General features: G+C 42.6%; 1 protein-coding gene across 2 annotated transcripts in view; it reads left to right on the plus strand.

Annotated features, from left to right (window-relative positions):
- CFAP97 (cilia and flagella associated protein 97) overlaps positions 1-12,799 on the plus strand; it is a 56,092-nt gene extending 43,293 nt beyond the window's left edge. For both annotated transcript variants that reach the window (XM_089669605.1, XM_089669606.1), the window contains 2 exons: positions 8,606-8,768; positions 11,548-12,799. In XM_089669605.1, coding sequence (XP_089525731.1) covers positions 8,606-8,768; positions 11,548-11,657 — 273 coding nt within the window. In that variant the 3' untranslated portion in view covers positions 11,658-12,799. The remainder of the gene's footprint in view (positions 1-8,605; positions 8,769-11,547) is intronic.
- Positions 12,800-18,630: the final 5,831 nt, after the last annotated feature.

Genomic DNA, 18,630 nt, shown 5'->3' on the forward strand with positions numbered 1-18,630 from the left:
GAAATGTCACTCTCTAGATGTGCAAAGCTGGTAGAGACATATCCAAAAGAACTTGCAGCTGTAATTGCAGTGAGAGGTGGTTCTAAAAAGTATGGATTTAGGGGGGCTGAATACAAATGCACGCCACACTTTTACACCAGATATTTACCCGTATTTTCCGGCGTATAAGGCGACTGGGTGTATAAGACAACCCCCTAATTTTCCAGTTAAAACATAGGTTTTGGGCTATACTCGCCGTATAAGACTACCCCCCTTCCGAGGCAACACCATTTAAAAACATCAGATTTTTTAATTGAAATGGTTATGACTTACCGGTACTTAAAATCCTAAAAATCCTCATGTTCATCCTCTGACATCATAAGTTCATGAATGACATCTTGTGATACATTTGTAAGACAGTCATCTTATGGATCAAATTCCAAATCAGATGGTTACCGCTGGATGTGCGGTAATACGGTAGCTTTGGCTACATACAGTATACAGTATATACAGTATATATACAGCCCGCTGGCTGTGCAGTAATGTACATACAGTATACCGCGCTGAGCCAAGCTGGCTCAAAACAAATGTCCCTGTGACAGATTAGTCTGTCAGCCTGCTGGATGTGTGGTATATACAGTATACTGAGTATATACCACTGTGGTATATACAGTATACTGAGCCAAGCTGTTTCAAAACGTACAGGTACGTCCCTACGGTAATCAGACCGCTGGATGTGTGTATGTACAGTAGCTGAGGCTACATACAGTATACGCTGGGCCAATCACGGCGAGCGATGTATTCTACTAATGAATACAAAACCTGCTCGGATTAGCTGAGGTTGTGACATCATCAGCCCACCTCTCTAACTCAGCCAATCCGAGCAGGCTTTGTATTCATTAGTAGAATACATCACTCGCCGTGATTGGCCCAGTGTATACTGTATGTAGCCGCAGCTACCGAACATACACGCATCCAGCGGGCTGATTACAGTAGGGACGTAGCGGTACGTTTTGAAACTGCTTGGCTCAGCGCAGTATACTGTATATACCACACATCCAGCGGGCTGACAGATTAATCTATCATAGGGACATTTGTTTTGAACCAGCTTGGCTCAGCACGGTGTACTGTATGTACAGTAACACCACACATCCAGCCAGCTTGACCCAAACAAACTCAAGGTTCACATTTTATACCCCGCATATAAGACGACCCCCAATTTTTGGGGTATATTTTTAAGTATAAAAAGTAGTCTTATACGCCAGAAAATACTGTATTTGTAAAAAATTTTGAAAACCATTTATCATTTTCCTTCCACTTCACAATTACGTGCCACTTTGTGTTGGTTTATCACATACAACCAGAAATGTAAATGTATTTTATTGGGGTTGTAACATGACAAAATGTGGAAAATTTCCATGTGTATGAATACTTTTTCAAGGCACTGTATTTTAAAGTCCTCCTCCCGTCTGCACATACTTGCCTTTCCTTTTCACTTCCACTGCTCTGTTGAGCCATTGGGAATGAAGAATGGCAGCCCCTGTGTAAGCTGAGTCACTCCACTTGGAGTCTGACAGTGCTGGGCCAAGCATCAAGCACCAGCTTTGTCCTACTTTCTTCATTTCTAGCTGAAGAACAGAGTGATGAAAAAGCAAAGGAGCATTTAATGCAAATATGTTGCTTTGCTGGGACAAAGCATGTATTTGCTTTGAGCTGATATGAGGCTGATGGCCTTGCAAATGATCAATACCACCTGTCCAGGACCTTCCCCAGCCTATGAGAGGACAATGAAGGAACAGCAGCACACCAATGAGGTCATCATTCTTCTCACCGTAAGCATGGTAAACTTAACTGACAGCACTATGCAGAGCAAAAAAGCCCAGGCCCCTCCTGCTTTGTGTCAGTTCAGCCGTGTAGGAGAAAACAGGAGGCTTTGAGTAGATATTTAGGCAGATATGCTTGTTCAATATAAAAAATAAATTGTAGATTTTAATGACTGCATCACTGAATAAATTGTGTTTATTTTATAAATGCATGAGGGTGAGCTTTTTATATTGGTAACTAATACTAGGCCTTTTTACTTCAAGGGAATCACTGTGGCTCTAAAACAACTGTACATTTTATGATATTTTTTGGCGTAGATCAGATTATTGTCCTGAAAGAACATAAAAACACATGAGAAAACGACCACAGCTCTGTGAAAGTGACATTTTGAGAAGGACATCAGTCGTATAAATAAGCTGGAACAGGTGTAGCAGTCAGCTGCTTGGTGCTCCAGCTGTCAAAGGCCTCAAGCTTAGTGATGTAACAAATGCGTGCGAGTGGCACTCACTGCTATATGACCCAGATGAACAGGATCAAAGACTTATTCATTATTACACTGCAAGCAAGCTTCTTCCACATGGAAACATAAACTTGTAAGATCAGTAAATAGACATCCATTAGAGGAGCAGTTGAAAATGTTCAGTTCCAGTGAGTATCATCCTGTAGTATTATCGTAAAATGAATTTTATATTCCTAACGGTTAGATATTTGATGAAGACACTATCATATAATGAGATTTTTGTGACAAATCATGTATAATGCTTTCTATAGCGTTCTCTTATCAGTTTGGGATTTCAAACATAGCCAAAATTCAAGAACTTGTCACATGGCCACCACTGTCCCGCTCATGATGGCTTTTGTTTCTGGGTCACCATCTCAAAAAATTTTAAAAAGTAAGCGCCATGCAAGGGTGGAAAAGAGACTTTTCCCCTTCCTTTCCAGCCCCAGCCATTAGAGGAAGGCTTCTAGTAGATGTAGCCTCTAAAAATCTAGAAATATGTGTCTATCACAATAGGAATCACTCAACCAGGAATTGATGTTGCAAAAATACTGTATATTTCCCACTCTTTCTTTGTTCTTCTGAATAAGATTATGGGGTATAGTAGCCATATTACTGTATTATGCAAGAGTTCAAATACTTGCGTGTACATTAAGAGGTATGGAGGAAGCTTTATCAAGGCAGGCATTACTTGATCTTTTCATTTGCCAATCATGGTGAAAAAAATCATAGACCTTATGTTGCAGACTCTTCATTGAAACATCCCATTTTTGTGTGTGGTGGTATTATTATTATGTTTTTTTTTTTAACCTTGTCGAATGAGATTTTTGAAGGCTGAAACACAACATTTGGTGACAACACAGCATTTAAAGTTGAACTCCAGGGATTTATATTTTTTGCGTACTTACTGGCACAGCAGCGTCAATGACGGCCAGTAAGGATGGAGTAAGGGGTGGGGTAAAGCCCTGCTGTCTATGGATGTAGCCAGTAGGTCTTGGAAGTGAGCCTGCATGAGCGGCTTGCTGGGGAAGGTCCCTCGAAGGAAGGAGGGGCCTGGAACACCAACGGGGAACCCGAGAAGCGTAGTATCGTTGCTGTTCTGTGCAAAACCAGGACCTCTAGTTGTTTAAAGGCCTACGCTGGGAGAAACGTCCCTTTTTCCCAGGCCTCCAAGGTAAACACAGAGCTTTGCTATAAATCCTGAACCCCCAAATCTTTAAAGCCAGCAAGCAAGTCCTCCTCACAAGGACAGGAGAGTCCCAACTTATCACAGTGAGAGGCCATTGGTTGGCCTTGCTGCTTCCTGGTCCCAGGATGTGTACAGAATGTGAGTACCAGGGGATACAATATAGAAATTCAAGCTCTATCTCTACCCCTCCACATGTTCAGCCTGCAAGCATCCCTACTACATCCCTACTAAGACTAGTTGGCCTTTACTCCGCGCTGGTTCTGCTCTATTCCCTATCCCCTCACAACTCCTGCAGTCACCCCCCTCCTCCATTATTCGCTCCCTCACCCACATCTTCAATCTCTCCCTCTCTACTGGCACATTCCCCTCCCCCCTAAAGCACACACACATCACCCCCATACTCAAAAACCCCTCCATTGACCCCACTGACCTAAACAAACTTAGACCCATCTCCCTCCTACCACTCACTTCCAAGCTCCTTGAGCGCTTGGCCTACAATCGCCTCAGCGCCCACCTCACTGATAACAACCTCCTTGATCCACTACAGTCTGGCTTCCGTCCCCTACACTCCACCGAAACCGCCCTACTTAAAATCACTAACGACCTGCTAACCACCAAAGCTAATGGCCATTACTCAGTCTTCCTGCTCCTCGAACTCTCCGCGGCCTTCGACACAGTCGACCACCCCCTCCTCCTTACCAAACTGCACTCCTTTGGCATCAGGGACGCTGCTCTCTCTGGTTCTCCTCCTACCTATCCCAACACTCCTTCAGCGCCACCTGTAACGCTGCCACCTCCCCCTCTTTCCCCCTCTCTGTTGGAGTCCCCCAAGGCTCCGTCCTCAGACCCCTCCTCTTCTCCATCTACACCTCCTCCCTTGGCACTCCCACGGCTTCGACTATCACCTCTATGCCGATGGCACACAAATTTACCTCTCCACCCTCACCTCACCCCCTCACTCTCCGCCCACATTGCCCACCTCCTGAACGACATATCAGACTGGATGTCGCTCCATTTCCTCAAGTTAAACCTGTCGAAAACCGAGCTCCTGGTTTTCCCCCCAGCCCGCACCCCCCCATCCTCTCCATCACTGCTAGCAACGCCACCATCAATCCCACCCCACACACCAAAGTCCTGGGTGTCACCCTGGACTCAAACCTTTCCTTCCAACCTCATGTCCAATCACTATCAAAGTCATGCAGGCTCCACCTCTGCAACATCTCCAAGATATGTACATTCCTCACCACAGACACTACTAAACAACTCGTACACTCCCTCATCATCTCACGCCTAGACTACTGCAACTCCCTTTTCACTGGCCTACCCAAACAAACGCTATCCCCACTCCAGTCTATCCTGAACTCAGCGGCTAGACTCAGCCACCTTACCAACCGCTCCACATCTGCCACCCCCCTCTGCCTATCCCTTCACTGGCTTCCAATTGCCCAGCACATCACATTCAAATTACTAACTCTGACCTACGAAGCCATTCACAACGTCACCCCAAACTACTTAACTGACCTGATACCCAAATACCACCCTACCCGTGCCCTTCGCTCCTCACAGGACCTCCTATTCTCTAGCTCCCTGGTCTCCTCCTCCCACGCCCGACTGCAGGACTTCTCCAGGACTTCCCCCATCCTCTGGAACTCCCAACCCCAATCCATCAGACTGTCACCTACCCTCCTCAGCTTCAGGCGCTCCCTGAAAACCCATCTCTTCAGGGAAGTCTACCCCACCCTCACTTAACAACTGATCTCCTCCACTTCTCTCACCACTCCATCCCCCACAGCCACTTCCTCCTGTACCACTATCCCGTCCCTCCTAGATTGTAAACTCGAAAGAGCAGGGCCCTCGAACCCCTCGTGTATTGTATTGTTACTGTTTTGTCTCATGTTCTGTCCCCCTCGCTATTGTAAAGCGCTGAGCAAACCCTTTGACGCTATATAAATACTGCATAATAATAATAATAATATTCACAAAGGGTCTTGACTGTTGTTTCGGAACAGAAGAGTTTCCAGGGTTTTTACTCAAACCTGTTCACTGTTCCCAAAGCAAAAGGATGCATTCACCCCATCTTGAATCTAGAGGTTTTTAATATATTCCTCTGATACAGAAATTTCATGTGGAATCTGATGGGTCAGAGATTGCTTCCTTCCAGGTGACTTTCTGGCCTCCATGGATATCAGAGATGCCAATATGTGCTCATTTTTCTCTCAGATCAACACTGCCTGTGTTTTGCGTGGCCACCCATTACCAATTTGTTACGCTTCCTTTCGGTCTAATCCATTGTATCCTGAGTTTTCTCCAAGGCATTAGCCATTTTGCTTGTTCTATTTTGCTATTAGGGCATCCCCATAGTGAGATATGCAGAAGACCCACTTCTAAAAGAACACTCGGCACAAACTCTATTAGCCAACTTACTTTGGACTGTCCAGACCTTATAGAGCCATGTTCCTCAAGTAAAGGGTTGCTACCAGAAGCGGACTGGGCCACGGGGCAAAACCACCTTTTTAAAGGGCCTTACCAGACCAACTGGACCTGATCTCTAAATGTCCTGTGTTCCAACCTGCTTCACAGTCACTAACTTTGATGGCATGGCCTATAGCATTGAGGATTTGCATCTGCAAACCTAGCTTCCTGACTGTCATGTGACCACTATAATTAAGCCCTGTCTGGGGTGAAATTCCTTTGAAAACGAAGAGCAAGATCTGGCAGGAGGCGCTCTATGTATATATGTGTTCAGTTTATGAGGGAATAAACTTAATTGACCATTCCTGGTTTGATGGAAGTGTGGCTTTTTGTGTTGCCTGCATATTCTGGGAGATGTTGGTTCAGGTGTCTGGGTGGATCATGACTTTAAAGTCAGGATCTCTCCAGAGCCTGGACCGGCTCAATGACATCAGCCGATAGCAGACTTTAGCCTTCTGTCAGTTGATTACAGGTCACAGGAGTCCAGACTGAACTGCACTTCTGTGACCCACAGGAAACGTATGGGGGGAAAAGAGCTTTGTCCCTACTTCCCTATTGAAGTGCTTGGAAGAAAGAAAACATTTTTAGGTTGTCCTAGGAAATGAAAATGTGATTTAATGCAGGTGGCAGAAAGGTTGTTGTGAATCACAGAAAGTGTTGCCCAGAATTGCTCTATAGAGGAGCCATTACACTGCTAGATTATCACATTGGAGCTTTCTTTAAAAATGAAGGTCTTTGTAGGACGGCATTTCATATGCCATGTAAAAACAATAATAGCCTGTTTCATTGCTGATGATTCATCCATCATCGGTGAAAGCTGCTTTTGACAAGTTAATGCAAAATCTTACATCTGTGTCACCTGCTGACATATCTACCAAGAAAACTGAAACATTGGGGACATTTGTCACAGCTCCTGCTACCAGCTGAGGAACTCCAGCCAAGCTAACTGATCAAGAAATGCCCAGCATGTAGATAAATAATTGGTTTCTACTGTCATTGTCATAAGCATTGTAACTACTTTGCAGTCAAGGTCTTTTAATCAAATGGATTGTGCAACTGTGCTGTGATTATTATTTTGTAGTAATTGGCTCATAGTGATAAAAGTATAGCAAAAAGTATAGCAGACATATGGGAAGTCGCTCAGGAAATTCTACAAAAAACACAATTGTCACAGCATCTCTGGCTTAAAAAAAAAAAATAATAACTCCACTAAGCACTCTTTTTCCTTCCTGCTTAACACCTAAGTGGATCTAAACCAGGTATCAAAGCTCCATTCCAGAATTAAGCTGGACCTCATCCACATCTAAATGCACTTTTTTTTTTTTTTTAAATCTTTTTTTTTTTTTTTTCCCTGATGTCCCTGCAGCATTTAGATCTGCAACCAGTTTCCATGACTGTTAGCTAAGCCCAAACCCTCCTGCCTCCCAATCCTAGCTATAGGTATGCAAATCAGCCCACCACAGAGCCGAGCCAATAATAACACTCAGAAGGTAGGCATAACTGGCATCTGTAGTTGCTGTTTGTTTATCCAAGTGCTCCATTATTTGTGGTGGTTTGCAGAAAATCTAATCGGTGGTTTAGTTGTGTGGAGGTGCCCACTGTTACGGGTCTGTTTTTATAAAAAAATTAATTGGACAGATGTCACAGGCATTCATCCAGGTTGCACACATTTTCCCCATATTTTCTCTAATGTTGTGATTCCCTACGATTGTCCGCTCCATCTAATGGTCAGAATGCTGTACATTTTTCCGAAATACCTTAATCAGAAAATATATTGCATTTTGGCTTTCAGATGGAGCTGATGATCATAGTAAGTCATAGTTGTAAAAGAAAAGGGGGCAAAATTTGTGCAGCCTGGATGAATGCTTGTGACATTTGTCCTAAAAATGTGTTAAAAACAGACCCCTACATTTTTTAATGATAATATATGAAACATTTTGCTTTATTATACATTGTAGATACCAGAGTGTTACTTTCTCAAATAGTATTAAACTATCCAATGCTGTTTTGTGTACTTTTCCCATCAGGAGGATGTATTTTCCAAAGCCAAGTAGATTTCTAGTTTTTACCTAGGCCATCTATGCCAGGGGTCCTCAAACTTTTTAAATGGGGCCAGTTCACGGACCTTCACACTGTTGCGGGGCCCGGACTACAGTTTGAAAAAAATATGAACAGATTCCAATGCACACTGCACATATCTTATTTGTAGTGCAAAAAAAAAAGAAAAAAACAATACAAAATGTAAAATGCACTGTACACTGTAAAGCACTGGACACCAAAATGTACTGTACACTGTAAAGCACTGGACACCAAAATGTACTGTACACTGTAATGTACTTGACACCACAATTCACTGTGCCTGGTGTGCTCTCCTCCTCCTCTCCTGTTGCTCCTCTAGCTGCAGAGGGTGAAATCAGGGGGTGAGTCTTCACCAGGCTGCCACTTGCTGGGTCCTTGCAGCCGAGGACCCAGCAAGCAGCCTAGCTATTTGCCGATGCGGCACTGTGAGGGATTTTTTTCTTATTTTTTTTTCTTTCTTTTTTTCAGCCGGCCCAGTGGGCCGGATAAATTACTTTGGCAGGCCGTGTTTGACGACCTCTGATCTATGCTAACTATGTCAGTAATGTTTAATTGTCTTACAGGCTTTATTAAAGAGGTTGGAGTCAGTGAAGCCAACGGTTGGTATGACCCGTTCTGAGCAACTCTTGGACTATCAGCGCCAAGCAGGATATTTGAGTTCTACAGCAACCTCTCCAAGGCCCGGAAAGGCTTCTGTAAGCCGAATGAGCACATCTTCATCATCCGGTAAATGTTTAGACTTCAGAATCATTCTAGCAGTTTTTGGTTTACCATTTGTCTTTCTCTCTATGGGTCGCTTGTATAAATGTGAAGAGAATAGACAAAGACAGAGGTGATTTCTGTAGCAACCAGTTGGGTTTTATTTTAAGAGTAGAAAATTACAGAATGTGATGATTACAGCGTGGAGCACGCTGCAGTTTCAAAGCCATCATTGTGCAATAACCCAGTTTCTACAGTGTGAGGTTAAACTGAACAAAGGCCATGTCACTTGGGTTCAGTTTACGATGGCTGTTTGTGTGGGCTGTTTTTCATCACCTATCTTTCACATATTATATGGTTCTCTTTATTGCCACTAATATAAGTTGTTGGCTGGAAAGTCTTGTCCTAATCTTTTGGTGGTTTTTTGTGTGTTTGTGTTTTTTTGTTTCCTTTTTCTTTCTTTTTACAGAATCTTAAGAACTGGGAGGTCCTGTTTTAACTTAGAGTTGAATAGTTTCTAATGTACATTTTACTTGTGTCATGTTGTTCTTATTTCCCTGTTTATGTCAAAGTATTAATAAAACAAAGTTCAAGAGAAAATATGCTATGTGATAAACTTGACCCCTCAAGTTAAGTTACACCTTAACCCTGGTTCACACTGATGTGGTGCAGAATTTGCAGTGTTTTCTGTGCGAATTCCACACCGCATTAAATTCGCACCCCGTTCATGCGAACCTCTGCACGGTGTGTATGTTAACACCCCGAAAGCGGTCCGCAAAACCCGGTGCGATGTGCAGAATTGGATCGCATAGGTGTGAATACCCATGCGGTCCGATTCTATTGCGGACCAAAAAAGGGTCCTGCTCGTTTTTGGTGCGGGTCCGGTGCGATTAGAGCCATACAATTCGAATGTGATTTGGACAGGAGTGAGGTTCCTGTGCGAATCACGTGATATACCGCACCGCATATATGTGAACCCAGACTCAGTGTACAAAGCTATCTGAAGTAGACCTAGCTTTCCTGCCAACAAAGGCTAATTTTATCTGATAATTCACCCAGCTTTGTCTTTGGCACAGTTTATATAGACTCAGTACCAAAAGCTTTAATGCCAGAATTTGATATTTTATGCATTTGAGTGTAATTTTCAAGTCTCATAGCCTGAAATTAACTGTCACTATTTTGAAAATAAAGTAACACAGAGCTAAAGTCCCAGTTTCAAAAACTGTGAGCAGGCAGTTGCCTTATTGCAGAGAGACATGCAATATCTCTTCTGCAGTAAAAGAAACCTACCTGCCTGCTTGCAGTGTCCTTTTGGAATGTACAATGTGCTGTGCAAGCACAGCCCAGTTTACATTCTGTCACAGCGCCTGTGTGCTGGGATGACTGCACTCTTGTACATGTGGAGGTGTGACGTCATCCTGTGCCAGCCAATGACAATTATTTTTTTTTGGCTGTGTCAGACACTGGACTCCATATTATCACTTTGCCATGTCAAGGAATTGATGGAAATCTGTCGTCAGTTTATTTACCAAAGAGAGCCTATGATGAAAGTACCAGTTATCCAACTGACAGGCTGTATACTACTTCCAGGGCAGTCACCACATTGTGATTCTGAGCTTTTTTTTTATTTTATTTATTTTTAAGAAAACCAAAATCTATATTTTTAAGGTTTATATTATAAAAGGGGCAGAGCAATATTTTGAGCCACTTTTGGCACCTTCTGGATTTCTCTTGCAGGAAACCGAGTGCGGGAGGCAGATCCAGGAATTGGAATTCCCTGATTAAACAGCCAGTTAAGCCGGCCATAGGTGGTCCGAATCTTGGCCTGTTCAGCAGGAACTGGCTAAGATTCAAACCATCCATGGGAAGGCTGATTGTACCCAAGTTGATTTTTGTTTGACGTGGGTACAACGAGCCTGTCAGAGTTTTCATACTCTAATCACCGCTAGCAATAATCACTGTCACTGGCAAAGACTTGCTAAATTACTTACTTTTTGTGAAATTGATCTTCTAATATGCCTGACATTTGGCTTTTAGGAGGAGATTGAGGGGTTCATTGACCTCTTCCCATTTTGGTGGCCTATTGAACTCCAAGTCCCATGATGCTTTCTTTACCACTTCAGGTCATGCAGATGTGAATGGATGAGGCAGACCTGAAGACTCATAAACTGTAAGTTTATGCAGGCAGAATGGCAGGGAGAGACCAGAACCTCTCACAGGAGTGATGTATTTACCTCATGATGGTTCGGAATAAACGTCTGAGGGCCAATTACTTGACTGGCAGTCATACTCAAGGAGAAAGGATAGCAGACATCGGTCTTACAAACAGGATTTTTAGGAGACTGAGACCTGTCAATGAGACCATTACAAATAAAATATTCTGTGACTACTGCAGAGATGCTTTGTAGATTTACCAGAGTTCAGCTTTGAGTTATGGTCTGCTTTAAAGAGTAGGATTAGCCAAAAAATGACTTAGGTTACATAGTCAGTAATGTGTGCACACAGCGATATACAACCTAGTGCGAGAAAGACTTTGGTTGAGTTTGGAATGACGTAAGAAATGGTTAAAACCCTTGCCATGATGATATATATATTTTTTTTTTCATGGAAAATTTCCTCTCAGATCCTGTTCTGGTCACTGATTGTTTTCTTGCCCAGGCGTTTCACCCTTTCCATATGTCCTATTGACCACTGTCTCTGAGACAGTAAGTGATGTGAATTCTAATCTGTCTTAAATCATGTATGGTATTAACCAATGTCATTTCATATATATATATTTTTTTTGTTTGTTTAATCTCCATTTTAGGTGGGCTCTCAAGGGTGTCGAGTGCCAGCAGTCGAACTGGTCGCATGGGCAGTAGTGGCGCTTTACTGCGGCCCTCTAAATCCTGCAATGCACGAGCAGCATGGATGTGATGATGCTTACAAGCCATTGTTTCCACAGATCCCCAGCATTCTTATGAGGTCCTCCTGTAAATTGGTGTAATTTTTAAGTGAGGTCACCGGAAAATAAAACAACTGGCACCCTAAAAAAGAAGCATTATAATATTTATTAGCCAAAGAGTCTTCAGCATCCAGCACACTTCTGCAGTTTCAGCCACCAGTGACTCCATCGTTGCTGCAAAGCTGAAGTGACGTGACGACCAGCATGTGAAACCACAGTGTGCAGTGGAGGATGCTGGAAGTGTCGGATGCTGAAGATTCTTTCAGTCTTTTCATTCTTTCAGTCGGTAGTTCAATTGGAGTCACCACCCATAAGATCTCTACATATTTGAATTCTTCTTTTACAGAGTGCCTTTTAATTTTCTTTTCTTTTTTTCTGGTGACCAAGTTGCCTTTAAAGCCTAACTCCAGCCAAATGTTCTTTTTCAGTTTAGAATCGAGGAGGGAAGAATTCAGTACTTGTTAGTTTTTTGGTTTTTTTCCTGTCCGCAATCCCATTGGTGAGATTTCCTCTGACTTGCTGTCCCTTTAAAGCATCTGTACAATAAATTGAACGGTTGGTTGTCACCTAGGCAGGAAGGCACAGACGGCAATGAAAACATTGCCAGAAGTTGTAATTTCCCAAACTCTGCTAAAAATGTGTTTGTTTTTGTCTGTGACCCTGTTAAAAGAGATTTAGCATCATTAAAGGAAGTGAAGGGAAATCTCCCAGATAAGGGATGCAGATAGCAATAAAAACTGACAGATTCTAACTCTTCCATAAACATTTTGGCTAGAGATGGGCTTTACCATTTCTTGCTGCTACCGTGACATTCCTTGTCTTACGAAGTATGTGATGTGGTTTGAGGCTTATTTATTTTGTATTTTAATTATTAAAAGGTTGTCCTTCCAGAATGCACTTATTTATTACAGGTATCACTTTGTTACATGTGTTACATCTTATTCTTTTCCCTTTTTTTGTGTGAAAAGACAGTTGCCAAACTACTTTATTTATTTCCCTCTAGAATGTAAAAAATCTGATGATTATGAGTTTGTAAACTTGTTTTTGTTTTGTATTCTTATCTTTATTCTTTACCAATGATTTCATATCTCTTGTTAAAGTGAATTTATTTAAATAGCTGTGTGTAGAGCTGAATTATTTCTAACCAGTTGAAGTATCTAAACCTAAGACAAAAATGTAACTAACTTTAATGCAGCTTACCGGCCCTTTTATTTGGTGGCTTTTTTACTTCTCTATTTTATTAAGACCATTTTACTTTATTTTTAAGTGAATCTTCTTCCATTAATACACTTCCTGTCCAAGGGTGACAACACTCTTATTGTATTGTATTATTACTCCAGGACAGGATTACAGAACACCACCCCCTCTCCTCTTCTACATAACTTGGGGGGAGGGGGTGTTCTGCATGGAACATTGTAACTTATAAGGGTGTTCATTTATTTTCTAGCAAGAACAACAGGTATTTTTTTCGCTTATTGATCAGATAGAATAAAATACTTTCCTTTTCAATACATTTATATTGAATTTATGGGCCCATTCAAACATAGTGCAGTGACTGGCATTTTTCTGCACTGAAGGAATGTCAGTCACCGTTTGGGCATCTAGAAAACAATTGGATTTCTATGTGCCCTGTTCACACTGCATTGCAGCCTGGAGATACGGTGCATTGAGTTGCGATTAACTGCAAACGTGCTGCATTTTATCGCAGTGCACGGGAAGGCATCAGTATAATGCACCGTGCTTTTGTGTGGTGACATGAAGTGTTACATTGTGCACTTCAAATAAAGTAAAAAAAAAAAAAAAAAAAGGGGGGGGGGCGGGGGCACTGGCATCTCAATTGTGGGCACCAGGCTGTGACCGCTTGTGGCTTCACAGCCGGTTGCCCACTGTACATGTGTGAGTCGCACTGCACATCCTGATTGGTCCGGCAGTCTTCTGGGGCCTGTGAAAGTTACCAGGAGTCTGCGGGAGGAAGGAGGGTGTCAAAACCAGGTACCCGCTCCCCCCAAAAGGTGCCAAAGATGGCAGTGGAGGAGGCAAACAAGCAGAGCTTCCACTTTTGAGTAGAACTCTACTTTAAAGTATTGAAGCCAGCAAGTAATTATAACAACCAGGCAACTGGTGGGAAAATACCTGCATTTCTGTTGACAGGTTTATTTAAATAATGGTAACGTATTGGCTGCTTATCAGATGTGTTGACCTAACCTAGATAAGGGGTACCAATAATAAACAAAAAAAATGGTGTTGAATATTATGAGGAGCAATAATTGGGTCATTTATTGGTTGAAACCCTACTTAAAGGTTGCTGACTACATTGCATTTAAAATAACACATATTGGTCACAGCAGGTTAAAGGAGAACTCTCTCAATCAACCATGAATATTTTTAATCCATATGCTGCTAGTATAAGTAAATGGATATGAATGTATATCATATTTAACGGTTTACGTTTTTTTAATTATTTTTTTTAGTTCCTGGTATTTTTGCTTTTGATGCTTTTTTGAGGCACTGATTAGGAACCAGTATGCAGATCAGAAATTTGGATTTCACCCTGACTTTTCAATCTTTATGCTTGTCCTAAGTTAATGAGTCAGAAAAAAATGAGGTCACAAACCGACAATAAAATCCCCAAATTAAAATGCCCTTTTTGACTTGGAAGAAGGAATACTGCTCCAGGTCATTCAGCAAATACTCCACCGAATAGCACAAACAGGTGCTGGCCCAGCTGGCAGCTGATGTATAATGTGAATAGAAGTCCAGATGGCTGCACCAACTTTATAGAAGATTCATATCAAAACAGGTAAAAACATTTGAAAAGCAGCAGCGGTGTGAGGTAACTGGCTAACACGTTTCATGCTATGCTAGCGCTTACTCATAGCTTCCCTACTTACTTAACCTGTAATCATGTGACACCAAAGCCCCTGATCTTCTCTTCAATTTTCTTCTTGCTTGGGTTCAAAAGCGCAGAGGGGGCAGTGAAAGGGACCAGCAATCTCTGGCTCCATCACTATGCTAGATTTGCAGTACCCTGTACCCAGAAACCGAAATCAATCCTCTTCTTCTTCCTCTGACACTCTGGCTTGTGAGTAGGCCCTCAACGACTTCACCTACATCGTGCTTGGATTTAAAAAACAAAAAAAACTGTGAAAGCAGCTGACACAGGTAAAAGATACAGAAACCTCAGATTAAGTAATACAGAAAGTACAGTGCTAAAACCTTGGTGCTAGAAAATGATAAAGTGAAGTCCACCATAACTATCAGTGCTCAAATTAAACCCACAATATAAAGTGCTTCCAGCCTTCAAAGGGAGAAAAAGAAATAACCCATTTATCCAATGAGACCAGAGGGAGAAGTGACACCTCAAAATTCCTGGTGACAACAAAGGTGAGTAGGAGCTCTTACCATAGCTGTTGGGCCTTCAAACTAATGAAAAGCCAGCAGCGCTTTAGAGGTTAACTCCAAACATATCCACAAGAAATGACATAACAGAGCTCCAACTTGCGATACCACTCCGACTTCGCTTCCCACCAATGAGGGCATGCAAAATAGAAACCTTAATAGTGCAGTATGTTAAGTAGAAATTTAATAAAAAATATATTGCACTTGCAATTAATTTAAAACAGCCGTCAAAACAATCCCGGGGCAGCAATAATCACAATACGGTGTAACAATCCTTCTGGCTGGTGGCTGCTTAGCGTGATGATGTCACATTAGGCTCCACCCAATGCATTTTGTCATATGTTTGACGTTGTCCGGGGCCACGGATTACTGCAGCCCCTGGATTGTTTTGACGGCTTTCTGTTTTAATTAGTTGTAAGTGCAATATATTTTTTTATTAAATTTCTACTTAAGAACATACTGCACTATTAGGGTTTATACTGTGTTTTGCATGCCCTCATTGATTAGTTTCTATACAGTGCTGCACCAGATTTAGCACCATGCACCTGTCATCTGCTCATTGCTATTATGTAAGAGCTTGTTAGTCCCCTTGTTGCATCAATAAAGTTAAATGGAGGGGAAAAAAAAGCGTTCAAAAATATATTTTAATTAAAAATAAAAAATATAAAAAAGTTTAATGCACTTTGTACGCACCCAAATTCAAACTGTTTATACATGTGTATGTAAACATAAATTGAGCCATACATGTGAGGAATCGCTGTGAGCGTTGGCGTGGGAGCTACAGTTCATGGTAAACTCATAAAGCTAATAACCTGTAAAGACTTTTAAAACATCACCTATGGACAATTGTGCCCCAATCTTTTATATTTTAACAATACGTTTGGTACTATATTGTTTATGTGCCCCTAAATTGATTTTACTGTATTGTTTCCTGAAAATATGCATTTAAGAAACAGTTGTGCATACATTTTGTAACATAAAAATTGCAACTGCCTCTGGTTTATTCTACAGGGCCTCTGCTTTCAGAAAATATAAGTAATTATCAAGTTAATTACACGTTAAGTTCGTTAATTTACAAGTAATTATCTGGTAAAAGATGTAGAATATAACATGGGTGAAAAGTTACCCTAATTGAAAAATGGTTAAAGTAAACCTATGCGAAATATAGCAACTGCCAGTATTGATCTTCTTCTGAAGATGCTAATTCCCTGGCTGCTATACTGACCTTTTGATTAAGAGTCAGGGCTCCTTATCTACATAAGTATTCCTTAGTCCTAACAATATTCTATAACCACGATATAGAATGTTCCTGTTCATTTCTCTTTGGTTCAATTACACCCACCAGATGTCTAAGCAAATCTTTTCCAAGTGTACATCTACCGAGCTTAGATAAGTTATCAGAAGAGATATGATCAGGAGCAGAAACTTTATACTTAATGGAGTGGGTCATGCCAGAGCGTTTGATTCAGGGTCAGAGGCTCAAAATATTGACGCAAGAGGATCACCGTGACAGTAAGGAAATTTACGTTTTTAGAAAAGGAAGTTAGCAATGGCAGCCTCCATGTTTTTATCATAATAGGTGTCTTCTACACAATGAGACATATGTTGCCTAATTTAAAGCGGAGCTCCACCCAAAAGGGGAAGTTCCGCTTTAAGGACTGCTCCCCATTAAGGGGGCGGGGGGAGCGGGTACCCGAATTTGACAGGTACCTGCTCCCACTTCCAGTCCGATCACCTAGGTCAGGCCAAAATGAATGCGGCTCTTTGCCTCTTATCATATTTTGTATACTGTGGCTCTTTGCCAAGTTTCATTGTTCTTCTTCTTTGTTCTTTGATCTTACCTGTTCCTCTATCCAGCGGCGCGCTGTCTTCCGGCTTCTGTAGTGTGGGCGCTGGGCATGACAGCCGGGTGCCAAGTGCGCATGCGCAAGAAGCGGTGCTTTTTGTGAATGGTAAGACGGTACCTGGGACACATGACAGATCCCAGAAGCCGCCGGACCAATCACAAAGCGCAAGTGCTTCTCTCTCATGCGCGCTGGGCACCCGGCTGTCATGCCGAGCGCCATTACAGAAGCCGGGAAGACAGCGTGCGGCTGGATCGAGGAACAGGTAAGATCAAACAAAAACTCTGCGGAAGTAAGAGCGGGTACCTGTCAAATTCAGGTACCCGCTCCCCACCTCCCCAAAGGTTAGCAGTCATCTGTGCTGTCCGCAGTCTCTGGTCATCCCTGTGCTGTCCGCAGTCTCTGGTCATCCCTGTGCTGTCCGCAGTCTCTGGTCATCCCTGTGCTGTCCGCAGTCTCTGGTCATCCCTGTGCTGTCCGCAGTCTCTGGTTATCCCTGTGTTTTGTAAGGGGAAGAAAGTGTTATGGTGAATAATATGGTTTTAATTATGTGTTTTTGTGTGAGTGTTTGTCTGTTTTGGCAGGTCACTGCGTGGTGTGGCTCTCTGACTTTCACAGTTTAAAATTTTGGCTCTTTGTGTCTAACTTGTTCGCCAACCCTGACCTAGCTGATCGGAAGCGGAAGGTGTACTTCCTCCCTGTAGTCTTTTGGGACACGTGACAGGTCCCAGAAGACTACAGGACCATTCATGAAGCGCAGCGCTACTTGCGCATGTGCAGTGGGTACCTGGCTGTGAAGCCGCAAGCTATCACAGCCGGGTGCCAACACTGAAGATGCTGGCCTTCTGGAATACAGGACAGCTGGTGAAATGGGCTGCGGGGGGGACACACCACAGGACCAAGGGACAGGTAATTGTGGGTTTTTTTTTAAAAATCAGCAGCTACAGTTTTTGTAGCTCCGCTTTAAGGTCCGCAAATTGGACAGGAGTGATTGACATTTGCATATATCACCCCACTTGCACAATTAGGGACAGGCCAGTTCGTTTTGTAAACTACTTGTCCTCCTATGGGTGAGTCTACAAGATGTTTGCTGCTTTTATCCAGAATCATGTACAGTAGGTCCATTATCCCTTATTCATGGGTTTCTGGTTTTTGGGAATACTCAGCTTGCTTTGTTTTGTTCAGCCCTGATGAAGGGGGTGCAAGACCTTTGGAACACATCTGCAATCCATTTTCTGTCCAGCACAAAGAAGCTTTCCTGTGATCCTACTTGCACTGGCATCTCGGAGTTTATTTTGGATCTCTATAAGGCCTTGTTTAGACTAACCTTGAAGGGGGGAGGGGGGGGGCAGTAAAACCATATGGTTGAGCCATGGTTTCACTGCTTCCTCCTTATGCAACAAAAGCAGGGGCCGGGATGTACACATGCCGCAAAAATTGTCCTCGCCTTCATATTCAGCAGAAAGTACTGCCCTCTGAACGTGACCCATTCCATCAAATGGGGGTACCCTGTAATAACCCTACAACTGCATGCTAGTGTGGAGTTCCAGGGGTTAAAGCAGGTGGTGAGTGAATGATACAACACCATGTTCAAAGGTTTTCTTAAACGCAATCCAAATGCGGGTCATTCTGCAGAGAGCACAGCTTCTGAGAGCATAACAAATTCATTGGCCGGCTTTTAACCTGCAGTTGGCCTCCTTGT

This window comes from Staurois parvus, unplaced genomic scaffold (genome assembly GCF_062004578.1).
Source record: "Staurois parvus isolate SC_StPar_1 unplaced genomic scaffold, SC_StPar_1.0 ptg000080l, whole genome shotgun sequence".
Taxonomy (NCBI): Eukaryota; Metazoa; Chordata; class Amphibia; order Anura; family Ranidae; genus Staurois; species Staurois parvus.